The following is a 20,161-nucleotide window of genomic DNA, read 5'->3' as shown; positions in this document are numbered from 1 at the left end:
TAGATATATATACTTTGCCAACTTTTGATATTTTAAATTTTCATCTATTTTCGCATACCTTTAAATTTAATTAAATTAAAATTCTTCAAAATCTGGTAATCATAATCTTTACTTTTCAGCGAGTTCTTAAATGATTCTTGATTTTCTCTATTTTTTAAGAATTTAAATTTCTTGATTCCAAGACTTAATATTTACATTTAAAATCTTCGCAATTATGATTCTTGATTTTCTCTATTTTTTAAGAATTTGAATTTCTTGATTCCAAGACTTAATATTTACATTTAAAATCTTCGCAATTATGATTCTTGATTTTCTCTATTTTTTAAGAATTTGAATTTCTTGATTCCAAGACTTAATATTTACATTTAAAATCTTCGCAATTATGATTCTTCGAATTATATCTTCGAAAATTAATTAATATTACTTTTTAGTTGTTTACATATTTGATTCTTTACCATCTGAGCGTTTGGAATTAATTAACATTTAAGAATTAACATTTAAGAATTAAAATTTTTTTCAATAATTAATTAATATCGTAAATGTAGATAATAACGAATTAATCGATAAAATTATTATCGGTATTTATAAGATAATAATTATATACGTTAGTAAAGTAAGGCTGTCTCACACACACACACACACACACACACACACACTTCCCTAAGTGTACTAACGTCTATAATTATTAACATTATCTTATAAATACCGACAAAAATTTAATTATCTCAAAAATATCCGGAAAATATGATCTAACAAGAAGTCGCGCTATTAAAAAATCTAAAAATTTATTTAAAGAGAAAGATTTATCATCAAGTAGATTATAGGAAGTGATATTTAAAATTCTGAAAATTTCCCAGAATTTTAGGAATTTCGTGAATTTCTAAGAATTAAAATTCTAGAAATTCAGAACATCGAATTGAAAATCGAGAATTGAAAATTAACAACATAAAACATCAGCAAATATAAAGCGAACTTGAGTTTTGTGTAAAATTATGCGGATCATAAAATAAGGAAGATTTTACGTGCTTTCATAATCGTGTGGTTTTCCCGCCACCGGAAACGAGCGAGGCAAGCGCGTGACTGGGGACTGCGCGCGCAACTTTAGCGAGACGGGAAGGGGCCAGCTGGCGCATTTACCTGAAGGAATGCGAGCGGACCGTGCAAGATTTCATCGGAAAACAGGCCGCATAATTTCTTTTTCGGCACCGTCAGGCCCCTCCCGTCGGGCGAAAGTCGCCTAACGGACCGGTCCCGCGACCGTCTACTCGGCGATGCCCCGCGCGCGTAAGTTCCTGCGGGGTGGGCGAGGGGCCGCCATGACAGTTGTCGTATTTTCTGTTAACCGCGAGAGCACGTAGACCGCGCTGGGGCGACATTCCCGTGAAATTCTCGTGCGACTTGGCGTCTGTGACAACCGAAAGCGATCGTCCCGCGTCCGGCTTTGTCGGGCTGACCGTCGCGATAGTCGAAGAGACGGTAGGCGAGGGCGCGTGGCCATTATCGGAGATTTGTTTGTGGGTGTCAGTGGCGAGGTGAGACGCCGGGAGAGGCAGGTAGGCAGGCAGTCAGCAGCGTGAAACGAAGGAACGTGAGGATTTGAAGAACGAGCCGAACGAGGAGGAACGAAGAGGAACGAGGCGATGAGACGGCTTCTGCGGACTCCCCACTACCCTTAATCTCCGACGGCTCTCCTTGCCCCTCTCCTCCGCTAGCCCTGCCTCTCCCCGCGCATTCCCTGGATCGGGACGGGCGCGCGTCTCTCCCCCGTCAGCGCGCGCGTATGTGTGCGTGAGACTTGTAGCAGAGGAGGCGAGGAGGAGGCGGCTCCAGGCCGACGGAGAACGAGATGCGAGAACCGCCGACGGCACCGCGCACCACGTGAGTTGTAATTTGCCCGCGTATATCCATTAGATAGCCAGGATACCCGGGTACGCCGAACCGTATTGCGTTGCGCCGCGGCGCGCCGCTCCGCGCCGCGCGTCTGTCCGAGTTCGTATCCCCCTCGCCCCGAGTCCGCGTAGCACGTCCATCTTGTTGGCCCCTTGTCCCCGTTGCTCTCTGTGACTCTGCGTATGAAGGAGCGAACGCGCTAAATCCAACCGTCGGCGACTACGATGTACGCGATGTACATCGGTGAACGATACTCGACGAAGGATGTTCGCCGATGACACGTCGATGGTCGTCGCGGCCGTTGGTACGCATCCGTTTCTTTCTTCGTCACGGCCACGGCTGCTCCGGCGGCCGCGCCATTAAAGATCCATCCATTCCGGATCCCGTTCATCCCGCGTCTTTCGTGTCTCGTCACTCTCGTCTCTTCCCCCTTGTTATTCTTATGGCTTAAGGGCGTTATCGGGGTAGAATTTTGTTTCGAGCGCGAAAAAAAAAATGGGAGAAGAATAGAAAGAGATGGAAAGATACGAGAGAGCGACGGCTAAAAGGAGTCCATCGTTTGGTTGTGGCGCGTACGGCGTACCAAAGGATGACTCACTCTTTCTCGCTCGCGGCCGAGCGACCAAAGCGACAAGAGCGACGAGAGAAGAGCGCCGCGAGGTTAAAATGTAATCGTCGTACATCTACGCGGCGTTCCTTCTCGTTCGTCATCGTCGTCGTCATCGCGAATGGCGTCTTCCCGCCCTCGCTCGCTCGCTGGCTCGCTCACTCGCTCGCTTCACGCGAATGTTTACGTGGACTCGGACGCGATCATGAACGATTATTTGCTCGCGGTTCGCCCATCGCCTTCGTGGCAACGGCTGACTTTTCGAGGTTAAATGGACGATCACGTTTCGCCAGATTTTAAATGACGCAACGGCTGCCGCATATCGGTAATCGCGATATAGGACTTTGTCGAGAAAAAGTCACGTACATGGCACGAAATCGCGCTCTTTTTATTAGACGTATACTTTAAAACCGCAAATCGTGCAAGGATCAAAGCATTTGTTCCCACAATAGCAATATGGTGCGCATTTTTCATGATATCGTTGTGAATCGATATTACACAACGAAAAGTCGTTACAAATCCAGTACATTTGCGCATTATACGTTATTTAATTAACGCGCACACCGCTTTCGCACGTTAATTAAGCCTGTGTTAAAAGGCCGATGTATTCACTCGTCTGAGATTCTCCCAGATTCCCCAATCGACTTCTTCGTCTTTCACCTCGATTCTTGGCTGCTGCGAATAACGTGTGTGTGTTTGTTTATCCGTTACTCGTTAGTAGTATTTTTGACTTAGCAAGTAATGGAGCGATTCTCGAGACTAACCTTACATAATGCATTTTGCAGGATGAAAAATGAAGTATGTCAGACACGTTTAATTAATATTCTTCAGTGAACGAAGATGAATAGTGAGCAGCATGCATTGCCAGCGACTACGCAGGCACAACAAGAGGTGAGATACTTTCCAGTCGCAAAACAGGCTATACACCAAACTACAAATGCGCAAATTACGATTACACAAATGCACTTGTGCTGACTTTAGATATATTGAGACATTTGTATAATGAGCTTTATTAATTTACGGATTGTTCACTTTTAGTCTGCGTGCTGGAATGAATTGTGTCAGAGATTAGATTTCTAATTTTACAAACCTTTATAGAATTCAAGTTCATATATGACGTTTGATTATTGTTTCAAAGCAATGTTTCATTTACATTTTATTTTGTTACTTACAATTATTTTATCCACGATAAATGCCTTTAGAGTATTAGGTATTTGAACTTTATATGATTACTTTTTAAATTTCTTGGAGTGAAATCTTACTCTAAAAGAGTTAAAATACTGCCACTTTGAATAGAAGTCAAAAATTTGCATTCTTGAATAAGAGTGGTAGATTTTTATTCTTTCTCTTTTGGAGAGAGTCATTCCAAAGGAAAGAAATTTAATATATTTTTTTTTTTTTGGAGTGAATCTCATTCCAAAAGAATGAAAATCTGCTATTCTTATTCAAGAATGCAAATTTTTACTCTTTTTCAATAACGATAGTATCTCGACTTTTTTTTGGAGTAAGATTTCACTTCAAAAAATTTAGAGAATACACAAGTCAAATTGCTGTAATTTATAGTTCCTTAAGTTAGAAATGCTTGTAGCGTACATACATTACATATAAGATTGCTTATGCTTTCTTCTCTACTCTACTCTTGTAATTCTAACATTTTGCTTCTCCCGTTGTCTTTTAACGTGCGTTATATTTTAACATATCAAGCTCTAACAGATTGCATGTATTTAAGTTCGAAAATGTAATGCGCCTTTACGATTACATCGTACGGTCTGACATAGGTGTGGATATACAGCGTTTGCCTCAAGGTTCACATTCTCTATATAATATAGAAAGACCACTTCGTAGAGTAAATTCATTGATAATGAATATCGATGATATCCTTCCTGTTATGAGAGGGGGAGAGGAAGAGGAGAGAAAGAGAGAGTGAGAGAGAAGGGAGAGAGAGGGAGGGGGGGGGGGGAGAGAGAGAGAGAGAGAGAGAGAGAGAGAGAGAGAGAGAGAGAGAGAGAGAGACAGGTGTCAAAAGTGACGCATTTGTCGATTGGATTTCAGCCTGGTGCATGCCGCTGCATGCTCTATCAATGTTGTACAAATGTTTGAATGTATATCGGTAGGATGTAAACGCGGGTCAAAGTGGTCGTCCTTCATACCCAGGTGGTTTGGCTACTGCGACCGCGAGTCTTGGCAATGTAGGGAGTACTCCCCATTCATCCGCGGACCTGCGTGTAGGTACTGCCGTAGCGTTAGCCTCCTCGGTAGCCTCCTCGGTAGCTAAGTATTGGGTCCTCACCAATCTGTTTTCTCCCGGACCGCTACCTCAAGTTTCGGTCTATCACCATTCCCACCACAACTCCTCGCATAGGAGTGGTGGCGGTGGGGAGACATCATCCTCCAAAGAGCCAGCCTCTTCACTGAACCAGGAAATGGCGTTGACTTCCAGCTCGCACCATCAACAACAGTCAACAGCCGCGCATCATCATCAGCCTTCAGTTAGCAGCAGCAGCAGCCACCACAGTTCTCTGCAGTCGAATCCACAGGTTTGTTAATGTGTAGCGGCACGTGTTTTGTGTTACGACAACAATCTGAATGCGGCTTACAGATTACTCCGATCTGGAGTAGTTAGATTTATGCTTTTGCAGGAATTGCGGTAACACGCACCGGTTTTTTTTTTTTTTTTTTTTTTTTTTTTCTTTTCTTTTGAGATGCGTGTGAATAGACGACGCACTGTAGGCGACAATTATAACGGTTGAAAAGTATTCGAATATTAGCACTTGTTTCCCTTAAATTTTCGTCTCTTGTTATTTTACAAGAAATTTTATTATATATATTCCATTTTGTACAGTTTATCAGTTTGCGCGCGTACGGAAGCTTCTTAATATTAATTTATTGCCCATAGTTATATGCGTGTGCAAATTAAATTTATTAATTATTTATTAATTATTAATACATATTTGCGTTTAGAAAGCTAGTGGAGAATGCTTGAAAGATTATATATTTTAATATATCAAAAGATTCAGACAAATATAATTCTAAACTACAATACTTATTTAAAATTCTTGATTCTTATTGCACAAGTGTATCATATAGTTATATTATATGTAATTATAAATATATGTTTTAAGTATTATATTACATAAATATTTTTGTATATGTTTGGCAGATTCCTGTGTCTCTTCCCGGCCTTAATTTAGACGGCGCACATCTACCAGCGAGTGTTAGTCATCTGGCTGCACATGCACAAATGCAACAAATGCAGGCGCAAGCACAACAGCAGCTGCACCAGCAGCAACAGCAGCAACCGCCGCAGCAACAGCAGCAGCAGCAGCAGCAGTCTCATCATCAAATACCGAATCATCAGAATGCTCAGAACAACGGGCCAACGGCGCATGGCCAGAACGCGCAACGAGATGACAACAAAGTCAAGGACGAAGGCGGTAGTTGCACTACCGAGCGCTGCAGCGACAATCAGGTTCATTGTCAAGTTCAATGCGATCTGCAATTACAACCACCCCAAGATCTTCAACAGAGCTTGATGCAACAGCAGCAGCAGCAGCAGCAGCAGCAGCAACAACAGCAGCAACAGCAGATTGGAGTCAACATCAGCGGTAACTCCACCACCGAGGGGGGAAACCAGAACAACTCCGAGAAACCCGAAAAAGAGAAGGAATTGCGGCAATTGAATATGACCCAGTACGTGCAAAAACGTTTAATTTTTCCTTATTAATATTGGATAAATATAACAATGATATTTCTATAGATTTCAAGTCCCTGACTTGAAACCTGGAGGACACATGATGGATGTAAGGACAGCAGATGGATCGGTTGTCAAAATTAGCGCAGGAAACGAGCAAGATTTAGCTAAGACTCTTGGCGTCGAAATGGTACAAAATATGTACAAGGTACATGATATTGTGGAAATCATTTTAATAATGTTTGTATCTAAAAATATTGAGAATATTGTTCTCTTTGCAGGTTAATGTTGAAGATATTAATCAACTCTTGGCGTATCATGAAGTTTTTGGAAAGTTGCAGAGCGAAATTGCAGCTGGAACGACTTTAGTAGGTAGCACTGTGCCTACGCAAACAGTTACCACGATACAAAATGGCACGCCAATCGTGCAGCAGGTCCAATTGAACAAATTTGACATAAAGTCAAGCGACGGCGAAGCGACACCGGGTCCGAGCGCATCGCCCGTGTCTGTAGGCAGCCATGCTTGTGAGATATGCGGAAAGATCTTCCAATTTCGTTATCAACTCATTGTACATCGCAGATATCATACTGAGAGGAAACCATTCACATGTCAGGTATACAATGCGATGAATCTTTTGTGTGTCTAGCAATTCATTCAAAATGCAGATCAGTATTGAATGTGTGGTAATTTCAGGTATGCGGTAAAGCGTTCTCGAATGCGAATGATTTGACACGTCACGGCAAATGTCATCTGGGTGGATCTATGTTTACCTGTACTGTTTGCTTTCACGTCTTTGCGAATGCGCCTTCACTAGAACGTCACATGAAGAGACATGCTACCGATAAACCATACAATTGTACGGTCTGCGGTAAGAGTTTTGCGCGCAAAGAGCATTTGGATAACCACACAAGATGTCATACTGGCGAGACGCCGTATAGGTAAGTCTTTATTCATTTATGATTTATTCAGATGTCAAATATGATAATCAAGGTTATTGAATAAATATAAATGCAATGACTTCTCAAGAATAAAATTAATAATTACATTAGTTTGTAAAGCGCTTTGTGCAAGTATATGAAGATTTTAGAATAATTTTTGACGCTGAACCTGAATCTTTCACTGAAATATTTCCCTTAGATTTGGTTTTTGAGATGTAAAAAAAATATTTTTTTCCAATATATAGTGAAGTTTTAAAATTAGAAAAGAAAATGTACGTTTAATTTTTGTTTTTTAGATTATTTTGAATCGATTTTATATATTAGAATTTAGCAGTTGCTTAGCATTTTTTTGTATCCAATATCTTTAATAACATTTCTTAATCATCAAATTCTGATGGAAATATTTGCCTGCTCATCACTTGTCGCACCCAAATTATTCAGAAAGAAATGCTATATTTTAAAAATTACATGCTACATTTTAAAAATCTTAAACTAAAAATTATTAAAACTTTTTTTAACTGGTATTATATGCTGATAGTATTAAAAATCATCCATGGATAATAAGGTTAAGTACATAACTTTCGAGATAACAGAAAAGAATATCGTGACATGATTCTTGCAGATGCCAATACTGTTCGAAGACATTTACTCGAAAAGAACATATGGTAAATCATGTTCGCAAACATACTGGTGAGACTCCACATCGATGTGATATTTGCAAGAAGAGCTTTACTCGCAAAGAACATTTTATGAACCATGTTATGTGGCATACAGGAGAAACTCCTCATCATTGTCAAGCTTGCGGCAAGAAGTATACACGCAAAGAGCATCTCGCTAACCATATGCGCTCACACACAAACGACACACCGTTTCGTTGTGAAATATGTGGTAAGTGATATAATTTTCATATTTTCTTATTCGTAATTTAAATGGAAATTTGGAAATTAATCCAAATAAAAAAGGAAGATTATGCTGTGTATAAAATATGAGTAATGAAGCAAATTATGATGTTTGATGGGACGATTCCAGAAAGGACTCTGTACCTTATGGAAATTGGATTTCGATGGAATTGGCTGAAGATTTGATTTTATGTTGTAGGTCTTGTTCTGATAAAAAGTCTTCACATGACCTTCTATAATAAACCATTTGACCTCTACGAGGCGCTATTTTTCGAAACTAGTTAATATCACAAAACATTCATGTAAAGTGCAAATAATGACGTAGAAACACACTGTACTTATTGAAAATAAAATATTATGATATTAGCTAGTTTCGAAAAGTAGTCTCGTAGAAGTCTAGTGATAGATGATTTATTATAGGGAGTGCTTGTGAAAACTTTTCATCAGGATAACAAGATCTACAATATATCAAATTTTCAGTCAATTCCATTGAAATCCAATTTCCATAAGACTTGTGTGTCCTTTTTTCAATTAACGATTGTCATCTTTCTCTAAACTTCCCCCGAGATAATCTATTTTTTAATTGAAAATATTTTAGGAAATTTAAATAAAAATAAACCGAAAGAATAATACAACTCAGCAATTGCAAATGCGATAATATACATTCAAATCGTTGACATGTTGAAAATTCATCATTCAAAATCATTCAACTTTTCTCAATTCTTATATTTGCCTTTTTAAATCAAAATATAGATATTATCTTTACAGTCATTTATATTATGGTTGAAATGAAATCTAAAACTAGATAATCCAATATTTTTTAACATTATTAATAACGTTTGATTGTATTATTGCATAGATATTTGCGCTTGCCATCTTGTATTTATTTATTTACTCTTAATTATTTAAATATGTTAATATTTGTTTTTTCGTTTCATCATGAACGTAATAAACTTTCTATATAATAAACTTTCTATATAATAAGCTGTTATTTAAGTTTTAAGTCTTAAGCTATAAGAAATTGACCAATCATAGTCAATTCTCCTCAAATTCTGAATGGTTAATTTCTTATGACTTCAAACTCAAAGCTTAGAGCTTAAATAATGGCTTGTCGTAGAAAGCCTATAACATTCACGACGTAAAATTACCAATTTATCAAATTGATTGTGAATTATTTCACGGAAAAGCAATAATCATGGCTTGCGTTTAACAGAGAAAACAGATTTGCGACTATTATAAAATTCTTCAATATAATTGATTCTTACTTGTGGTTCCTTACGGATCCAAATGTATAAATCAATCATATTCAAGAATTTTACAATAGTTGTAAAGCTGTTTTTTCTGCTGAACGCAGCTATTGATTATCGATAGAATGTTATTGCCAAGTATTTTATTACGAAAAATGAATTTAATAAGATATGATTAATACAGATTTAAAATTGAAGCATTAACAAGGTAAGTATGATATTATTTAATAATATATTATCTAACAAAATATATTTGTACTCCATAATATAATCTATTGAGTTGTCTGGAAAGTTCGTGCCGATTTTGAAGAAAAATTGAAACGCAGAAGATTTAAATTTTTAATTTCATTTATTAAATTTAAATCTTTTGCGGCACGAACTTTCCGGACCAACCCAATATTTTTATTTTAATTATTAAAGTGGCAAATAAGAAATTTTTTATTACCAAAAAAAATTATTTCAAAATTAAATTAAAACGGTTCGTTTTGAATGCAGCCTTTGTCTTCTACATAATAAATAGCGACAGTTGCGCAATTATTCAGATTCTAACCAATCACTTTGAATTGACAAGTAAATTAAAAATGTGTAAAGTAACTGTAAAGGTAACTTAAATTACTTGTTATTAAAAGAAATGTAATTAAGTTAAGTTAAAGTTACAGCTGAAAAAAAGAAACGGAGGTAAGTTAAAGTTACTGAAAAAAAGTAACTTTACACAGAAACAAATTATTAAATTTTAATAAATATTTGTTTCAATAGTACTAAATATGTACTAAATGTAAACATATTTATTTTAAATAAATATTTATTTACTGTAAATAAATATTTATTTACTGTAAATAAATATTTAGTATTATTGAAACAAATATTTATTAAAATTCAACAATTTTTTTTTCAGTGTAACTCAGTTACAAATAACTAGATACTTTCCAATCTTGCTAATGTTATGTCAGAAAACATAGGATTTTAAGGGGGAGGAGGGGAGGGGGTTTAAGCAATTTGAATTAAAAGAAAATAATTCTGTAATTCTAACTTTTAAAGTCATAAAGTCCATTTTTATTCCATCAAGAACAGATGCAATAAGTTAGAGTGAGACAGCTATAATTTGTTTTACTCTAACTTATTGCACTATTTCAAAATTAGTTCAGAATTCTTCGAAAAAGAATAAATATGTATATTAATTTTAATATAATAAATTTTAATATAATAATAGTTGCTATAGTTTTCACATACAGACATGAAAAGAATTTTTAATTTACGCTTTTTAATTTACGTTGAAAAACTGATACAGTGTGTACATTTTTTTCAGAGAACGCATTGTAAGCTTCGAAGTACTAATATTTCTTTTATTACTGTATATATTTTTTTGCAATCTCAAACTGTCAATGTTTGAATGCATCTCTATCAATATTAATTAATAAAACAATATTTCATTTTAGAAATGCACAATCTATCAGATCATTTGATATAAGCATCAAGGAAAGTTGTATATCTCTGAAATTTTTGAGCTTATCTCGAACATGCATTTATCGAATGAGTGATATCTCCAAGTTATAAGAGAAACAAAAAAGGAATAGAGAAATCGACACTGCCATGATTCGGCATCAGTGGTAGACGTCACACGATCGATGAGATTTGACAAGTATCTCTCTCTCTCTCTCTCTCTCTCTCTCTCACTCTCTCTCAAGTTGAGCGTGCGTTGGATAAAATTAATGTGACGCGGACCGGGAGGTATGTCGAATGCGCACCGTGCGCGTCTACGTGTATATATGTACGCGCGCGCGCGCGCGCGCGTGTGTGTGTGTGTGTATGTGTGCAGTTCGCTGCCGCGGCGGTGAAATAAAATTCGCGAGAATTGATCGCGCATCGTGTAAACCGCCCCTTCCTCGGTCGGTCGACTACGGAGCGCAAGTCGTGCGCATTCCTTCGCGGAGGCGAGGAGGCACCCCTCTAACTTTAGAGAGTCGCGTCGCGTCGGGTCGGTGCGCTTGCCCTCGTCCGACTGCTGACAGGGGAAAACCCCTTTCTTCCTTTCTCAGTCCTCGGGAATCGTGCGAGACTCCAACCCGCCGGTCGGTTCTTTATAAGAGGCCCTTTATTTCTCATTCAACGTCTGATCATGAACTGTGATGGCATGACTTGCTATTTCGTAAATTTAAGCGGTTTGTACGAGATTTTTCCTGCTGCTTCTCCTCGTCATTTAATTCGCTCGCTCGCATGTTCGACCACCTGGCTGCTTCTCCGATACGACACGTTTTGCGTGTGCCATTTTTATCGACGATATCAGTGATTTACCGGAATTAATTCCGTCTTCGGAAAATCACTGATAGTTTTCTTGTGCGGCGTCGGAAATCGAGCTTGATTGCACACTATGCGATTTTCTTACGTCCAAATCAAAATTATATTAAATGTCATATCGTTGAATTGTGTTGGGAAAAGAAAATTCAACTTTTTTTTTTATTTTTTTTAGCATCATAGACGGCGAAGTCTATCGATTTTGTTGTAAAGAATGTCATAGCGAATCGGATATTTAGCTGCAAAATGCAATGTTCCGAGATTATATAACGAATTGTCAGATGTATGCCAAAGCAGTCAATTACGTTTTGCATTGATCACACTTGACGATATGCCTCACGCAATTGCAAATGAATCGAGTAAAGATTCTACCGCGTGTTCACCACAAAGTATCGCGAATTCGAAATTTGTATTTTTGTTCAAACGGGATCGTAAGCATGCGCGCCGATCTATACATGTCACGTGACACGTGTATACATACAAGCGCGCGTTGATCCGACGTTTGTTTTTTAAAATGAGGGAAACCTGCGCATTAGACCATTGTCCAATTTTCATTTTTTCGGAACGCGCGCGTTTCGCGAGGCTTCGGGGGCTTAGTGCTGCGCACTATCAAAAAAAAGAAACAGAACACAAAATAATATAAATTTCAACTTATCATATACTGTGGAATATACATTTTCTGGTAGATTGAAACTCTCAGTTTTTCGTTTCCTGTTCTCTATTCCTTTGATTGTCCGCAGCCTCTTTCGAATTCGTGGATTTGGAAACAAAAAAAATCAAGAGATTCTTAATTTATTATAAATAAAAATGACAAAAATCAGACGTGTGCAGGGATGGGGAGTCTGTTGACTCGTATATAAGAAAAGGTTAGATTAACTTACTGTACCGCACGTATAAATATTACAATTTAAATCTGCTAAAATATACTTTATATTTAATATCTCTTTATTAAAATAAGGTAGAAATAAAATAATATTTATATTTGTTTCTGCAACAACATTTTGCTATTTAATCATTACGAAATAACTTTGAAAAATATAACTTTTACTTTTAGAAGTACACAACTACTGATATTTATTTCTATTACTTTTCTATTCTGTTTTTGTTAATTTAGTACGAAGTTTATTATACAGACAACTTATAGTTATATGTACTAATTTATTTTATATCGGTTACTATTATACAATGCAGCATGTTCGTATTTAATTTATTGCAAAGAAATTACGCAGTTTATAGAACCATTACTGAAAATGTAGAGAAAGATTCTCTTAATCATTTTTATTTTATTAGTATTATATTTTAATCGTAATAATTAATTGTTTAAAAAATCTAAAATTGTGAAAACTGCCAACAAACTTCGGTCTTCTCTACCGAATATTACCAAGTATACACATGTCATAAGCATTATTTTTGTTTAAAATCAATAATATAATATTATCTTTTACTTATTCAGATGAAACAAACTGCATACATATACACGGAGATAATGAGTTAAATCAACTAGAGTATAATGAACTAGAAAAAAATTTCTTCAAAAAACTTAAACTTTTCTTCAAACTTTGTCTTTCTGTTTTTCCTAAAATAAGGAAATTTATTTTTGGACTAACCTTCATACATGAAAATTTACAATTTTGTCGAAGAATTTGGCTTAACGTGATTTGACGAAAATTACTCATAACAATCGCGATTGAACACTTGCAGCTCACGTGTGATCAAATCCTTGACTAGATCACTCGAGATGAGTACGTTAATTTTTGTACGTCCCCTTTACATTGCAAGAGTGTTAAAATTTAAACTTGAAAATGGCTTCTTTTTCTATCTTATATTATTTTATTTATAAACATATCGATCTTTTAATTTAATCTGATAGAGTATAAGTCAAGAATGACTCAGTTACAGTCTTCCAAGGGTATGTCTTCCAAGGATTAATTACTAGTACAATGAAAGATTAATTGCGAACTACCACGTGTCTTGGAATCGTCCCAATCATGCGATTTGTAATGTGTCTATGATATATAAAATAAAACGCTTCCCTCTAGTATTGCAATCTAATGAAGCGCACGTGTTTTCGATGCTTTTTTTCTGTTCAACGCTGCGATATGCAGGTAAGTCGTTTACGAGGAAGGAGCACTTCACGAACCACATAATGTGGCATACGGGCGAGACGCCGCACCGCTGTGATTTCTGCTCGAAGACGTTCACGCGAAAGGAACATCTCCTGAACCACGTTCGCCAGCACACGGGTGAGTCTCCACATCGATGCGGCTTCTGCTCCAAATCGTTCACCAGAAAGGAACACCTTGTTAACCACATCCGCCAACACACAGGTGAGAGCGGTTGGCAGATGTTCACTTCACGGGCAACCGATATAATCATTGTTAAGAGTATCTATATTAAAAGTAGTTGTGTTTCGTGACCTATTTATATACATATTTACATATATGGCATTGAGAGAGAAAACAGAATTCAGAATTTATTTTATCTTTTTCCCCCTTTTTTTTATTTTTTTTTTTTATTATAGAGGTTATAAGAGAACGATATTGTAGAGGAACTCTATGAGAGTAGTCAATCACACTTCATACAATATCTAACAGCGCATTTAGGTGGTTCGATCGAACGCGAGTTGAGACACGCATCTTTCCACACGCTTCCGGTTTCACACATCTGGCTTTACATACAGGCTGTTTTAGTTCTACTGGATTCACTGGCTTTAATAGCGTGATCTTTGTCTTGAGCTCTTCGAGCTGATTTTCTTTGACATAAAATATTGAATGAGATCGTTGCACGTCTCTGAAATAAAAATGTAAGTTTAGGTGACAATTACCACTTAAAATTAAATCAATTAATATATCAAAAGCTATAACAAAAGCGAAATTATTTGTTCAGATTCTAAAATTTACATTACAGAAAATACTCTTTATTCTTATTCGCTTGTATCTCGAAAGTCTCGATATTTATTTGAATATCAGAACTGTTGTCTTAAAAGATAGTATCGTTAACGATTGATCCACTAGAAGTGGGACACCCTGTATGTGTACGTTGGCGCATTCAGCTGAGGACACTTGCATGAGAATTGATTTTTTATTTAGACGGGATCACCATAAAGTTTCACTCATTCTCAGTTGCCACGCGTCTCTCATCATTGTACACCATGTTTACACCTAACCGAGTATCACAGAACTCTACTTCATTACCGAATTCCCCAGGAACATTTGCTACAGTTCTGCCTAATACACCGCTCTCATTACTATGTCTCCTATTAACTTGAACAGTACTCATTTATAAATGTTCACAGCTTTCATTTCGCATACCCGACCAAGTTGCCAAACGAATCTCATACCGTCGGAGACTTGTAAATAATTCCACAGCTTGTAACTTTCTCATTGTCGTGAGTGGCACAAGTCTCGATCTTCGTTTTAGTTCAAATATAATTAATATAGAACGTCAATTAGACTATAGATGTGAGATTCTAGAGAGAAATTGACACATACTTGCTTTTAATAAATCGCGAGATAGAGTTTCATGCTTAAAATCATAGTAGTGTGATAGTATTTCAGTATTTGATATACAAAATTAGAGAGTATTATATCCAGAATACACTAATAGTATATTACTGTACAAGCTGACTTTTCTTCGATGTAACGTAAAAACACGGCACAATACGAATATAAATAACACAAAATTTTTCCTGTGTTGTAATGATAGATACAATAATCTTAAATGATTGTCTAATCTTAAAGCGATAAACAATTATGTTGATGATAGATTAAAGTCTGAAATTTGTTTCTTGGATTTTATTAAACTATTTCTAATTTATTAAAAGAGAATGAGACAAACAACTTTTTGACTGATTCTTTGCATAGATAATCTTCATTATCCAATTTTAGTAATTAATGAGTGTATTAACTTCGATATAAAAAAATATACATTTTATGTATTTAAGACGTAAATTTGTTTTTTCAACTATTTTTTTTTAACTATATTAAAATTTTTGTTCGATTTGATATTGATGTGCCTTCTCTGTGCGTTGCGTCAGACAAAACTCGCCTTGTGCAGGTAACTCCACTGAATTCTGAGTGACGAATATTTCTCAAACATTGCGAATTTGCTTGTAAAATATGTACAGGGGAGACGCCCTTCCGCTGTTCATACTGTCCGAAAGCATTTACGCGGAAGGATCACCTGGTGAACCACGTCAGGCAGCACACGGGTGAGTCACCGCACAAGTGCCAGTATTGCACCAAATCCTTCACGCGGAAGGAACATTTGACCAATCACGTGCGTCAACACACAGGCGAATCGCCACACCGATGCCACTTCTGCTCCAAGTCATTTACTCGTAAGGAGCATTTAACGAATCATGTGCGCATCCACACTGGCGAATCTCCACATAGGTGTGAGTTTTGCCAAAGGACGTTCACTAGGAAAGAACATCTAAATAACCATCTCCGTCAACATACCGGAGATTCCTCACACTGTTGCAACGTATGCTCCAAACCATTCACAAGAAAGGTACATTGGCTCTTTTAAAGAGAGAAAATAAATTCCGTCTTGAAATGTTTATTAACAACAAAATATTGATTTTTTTATATAATAATATTTTGATAGATATAAAGTAGGTCTTAATCTCTTTCTCTCTTTCTATCAAATTTCTGTAATCATAGATAGATAACATTCGTCATGTCTTTTTCTTAATTTGTTGTTACAGGAACATCTCGTGAATCATATGCGTTGCCATACTGGTGAACGTCCATTCGTGTGCACAGAATGTGGCAAGAGTTTCCCACTGAAGGGCAATCTTCTCTTTCATATGCGCTCGCACAACAAGGGCAGTAATGCCGAAAGACCATTTCGCTGCGATCTGTGCCCTAAAGATTTCATGTGCAAAGGACACTTGGTCTCGCATCGGCGTTCGCATTCAGACGAGCGACCGCATAGTTGTCCGGATTGTGGGAAGACCTTTGTTGAGAAGGGCAATATGCTGCGACATTTGCGCAAGCACGCGGCTGAAGGCCCGCCGACACAAGTTAGCACACCATCGGCTATACCACAATCCGGTGTACTACCGATACCGGCAGCGGCGGCAGTTCTAGTCGGGCATCCTTTAGCACCGCCGGCACCGCCTGTGGTACCGCAACACACGGTGGTTGTGCCGACACCACCCGGTGTATTAACATCATATTAGATCATATAAGATGAAAGAGAGAGGGGAGGGGGGAGAAGAAAGAGAACAAATGAAAAAAAAACTAGAAATAAGAAGAAACGAGAAAAAAGGAAGTATTTGAAGATGATACATGCTGTGTATACTTAATATATGATTGCATCGAAGAAATGTGAAGATTGTGCGCCATTCATCATTTTCTTAAGGACTTGAATTATAATGGATTTATTATGTACCATTTGACTCAACGGGATCTTTTCGTGCTGCTCGTGATGTCAAAAAAAAAGGAAAAAAAACTGCGACTATCTTTGTTTCATAAAATTCGCAGTGAACTTTGTTCAGGACGATGTAGATTGCTCGTGATATGCGTATAAAATACGCATTAGAACATTGATGACTGTTCTTTGTGACAACGGCGATTATTATCCAAAGTTTGGTTTTGCTTCGTTCATGCTTGTACTTGATAAGTCGATTGTAGTAACGAACATATAATTATTTGTTTCAAATTTGTGCAAGAGGAATATTATATATCAGAATTATGTGACTATATGAGGAACTTGTAATAATTCTTCGTTATATTTTAATAATCTTATAATTTTAAAAGAGGCACTAATTATATAATGTCAATAATGTCTCGGATTATGTTTATACGTTATCTTCATGTGAGAAGTGTGTCTATGCATTCGCCAATTAATATTTTCGACAGGGTTGGCAGGAATCGGACAGTGTTGTTTTAACCAGTGGTTTTAACCGCTTCGGTCAGAATCAATGTTGGACATCTGATCAAAAATTTAAAAATAATATTTTAAAATAATATTCTGCATTTGATAATGGAACTTTAGAGATCTAAGTCACGTTAGCAGCTGTAGCCCCACTTGCATTACTATTATACTATTATTACTACTTATTCTACTGTTATTAATTTATTACTGTTATTAACACAGTTTTTAAGTTAACTCGGCTTAGAATTAAGACAGAGATAAAGAATAAAAATTAGATCAAATAGAGCACGAGTAGTACATAGCGCATGAGATTGCTATGCCCCAGAGATCCCGGGGTCGATCCCAAGCAGATTCAAGAAATTTTCACGTGCTAGTAGCTCCTCTTCGATGGTTTGACAAACTACTATCTATTGCCAAGAAAACCTATCAAAACTGTCATTCGGAATCATCATTAAATTGTAGATCCCGTATGGCTCTGTGTACAACCTGCATGCGCATCATATGTACGAGAGGTAAGCCTGGTCTCGACTTGGGATATTGCGCCATTGGATTGAAATATCGAAATATGTAATAAGTTAAACAAAACATTCTTATCGCATACATAATATAAGAATATAAGAATAGAATAGAAAAAAATATTATTTTTTAGGTATTATTTTTTTTTAGTGGTTGAAGTAAATTTGCACTTTTAGAACATTGCACTTCAATACTAAATTACTAAAACGAAATAAAATACTCTGGACAATCTGATATTAAGTAATCAATAAAATCAATTGTAAGATTGAATTTTTAATAATTAAAAAATAATATTTTTTTATTTTTATATTCTTTATGGATGCGCTGTATGCAATAAAAATTTTATTTAAACTTATTATATAATATATAATATATATACAATAAAATTTTCTAATTTATTTTGATCTAATTTTTATTCTTTTATCTTTATCTTAATTCTAAGCTGAGTTAACTTAAAAACTTTGTTAATAACTGTAATGTATATTATTTTAAAATTTTTGCTTTTTATATTTAAAATTTAATACATTGTTAACAATTTTGGGAATTAGTTGTATAACGCATATCGTGAGAGTGTACTACATCAGATATCAGCGCTTTTAAAGAGGCAGAAAGAAAAAAAAAAGCTGGTAACAATGGAAATTATCGAAGTACATGAGTACAATCTCTGATGAGTTTGCAACAATAAAAAGTTCTGAAAAAGCAAAAATACATTTTGATCGGTTAAAATCAGTTTTGACCACTGGCCAGATTGAAACAAAAAAAAAGTGGTCTTTTTGCCAACCCTGGTTTTCGGTGAGTATAGTGGTGTTGGGCAAAATATATTTACGAGTTTGAATAATGTATTGACCTTTGAATATGTATTTTCCTATGAAAATATGTATTCGAATTAGTAAATCATTATTTGTAAATTTATTTTAGTCGATATTGATATGGAACATGTAAACGGTTATTCATGCAAAGGCGAATGTAGTGAAGTTTAGCCATAATTATAGTCATACCTTTACTTTGCATTAATACTAACAAATTACTATTAAAGACTGCTAGTTTTGGATAATTTTTTTGAAGAGATAAATATTGATTGTTTTTACATTATTGAGTTTGCGCAATTTATATATGAGCGCATTTTTGTTCTAACGCAATAATATAATGCTGAAAAATTATTCTTATTTCTATTTCATAGTTATTCGTATAGATAATCAAACATAGAATATGTCTGAAACATCAGGGGATTATAGTAGATTATAAAATTAATATTATCTAAATTAATTGTTTAAATTTTCGTAGCTGAGTGAATGTTAATTATATAAATTGTCTGTTTTTAATCAGTCTTTAAAAGTACATTGTTAGTTGCATTAATTGACTTCCGTGTAATTTTTCTATGAAAGTGTATCGTTGCTTTCATTAGACTTTTCATTCGATCCGGAGTGGTATTTCGAATTGTAAATTTTATTTTTATATTTGCACAGATATACAATTCTTATATAAAATATTATTAAATGATATATATGCATCTGGCATCTGCTGTGATTGCTTGTTTGCGGTTATAGTAATCAATGCTAAAATGTTTTTGAAATTTATTTCTCACAAGAAAAAATTTATATATTCACTCGTACGATTCTGAAATTCTAAACTGATGTTTATTATCTAAATATATTGATGTATAAGAAAATAGCAAGCGTATAGATCTTATTATTATTAAAGTATTGTGAAATTATAATATTCGGATAAAGCAACAAAAAAGATTGTATTCTATTTTGAAAAAGTGCATTTTGATTTGAAAATGCGATATGCAGAGGGGCAAGAGCTCCATAACGGCTAAATATGGAAAGTATACATTTTTCAATTTTTCATTACATATTCTTATAGCTTATCTTTGTGTTTTGAAAAAACAAAATATTTTTTCATTAAGTACTTTTTTGAGTTAGAAGGCTTGAAAGTTACAGTATTGCCGGCATTAGCATTATCTAATATGTTCAACTAATAGTTAAAACCTTTCGAATGTTGTCATTCTTGATGTCATATGTCCAAATCAAAGCCTTTGGAGGTTGTTTCTAATAACAGAAAAAATTTTCAAAGGCCTTGATTTTGGCAAATGTTATTAAGTTCATGACCCTGAACAACATTAAAAAATTGAGGTTTGCATTAACAAAAAATCGACTTTGATCTTGGCGATTTTTCTAAAAAATGAATACTTTCC

General features: G+C 35.7%; 1 protein-coding gene across 7 annotated transcripts; it reads left to right on the top strand.

The window, feature by feature from the left end:
* The first annotated feature begins 1,148 nt into the window (after window positions 1-1,148).
* Window positions 1,149-16,824, top strand: LOC108684415 (zinc finger protein 271-like). Of its 7 annotated transcripts, none has more exons than XM_018188717.1 (11): window positions 1,149-1,878; window positions 3,283-3,388; window positions 4,612-5,034; window positions 5,658-6,187; window positions 6,255-6,396; window positions 6,470-6,802; window positions 6,883-7,127; window positions 7,750-8,015; window positions 13,671-13,808; window positions 15,692-16,077; window positions 16,274-16,824. In XM_018188717.1, the coding sequence occupies exons 2-11, from the start codon at window positions 3,338-3,340 to the stop codon at window positions 16,748-16,750; spliced, it is 2,991 nt and encodes a 996-aa protein (XP_018044206.1). In that variant the 5' UTR covers window positions 1,149-1,878; window positions 3,283-3,337; the 3' UTR covers window positions 16,751-16,824. The 7 variants fall into 7 exon arrangements, with proteins under 7 accessions (XP_018044206.1, XP_018044202.1, XP_018044208.1 ...); XM_018188713.1 differs by having other exon boundaries at window positions 13,671-13,892; XM_018188716.1 differs by lacking the exon at window positions 1,149-1,878 and adding an exon at window positions 1,898-2,194 and having other exon boundaries at window positions 13,671-13,892.
* Window positions 16,825-20,161: the final 3,337 nt, after the last annotated feature.

This window comes from Atta colombica, unplaced genomic scaffold (assembly GCF_001594045.1).
Source record: "Atta colombica isolate Treedump-2 unplaced genomic scaffold, Acol1.0 scaffold134, whole genome shotgun sequence".
Taxonomy (NCBI): Eukaryota; Metazoa; Arthropoda; class Insecta; order Hymenoptera; family Formicidae; genus Atta; species Atta colombica.
Note: the sequence above shows the minus strand (reverse complement) of the source record. Positions and strands in the feature narration are given on the sequence as shown.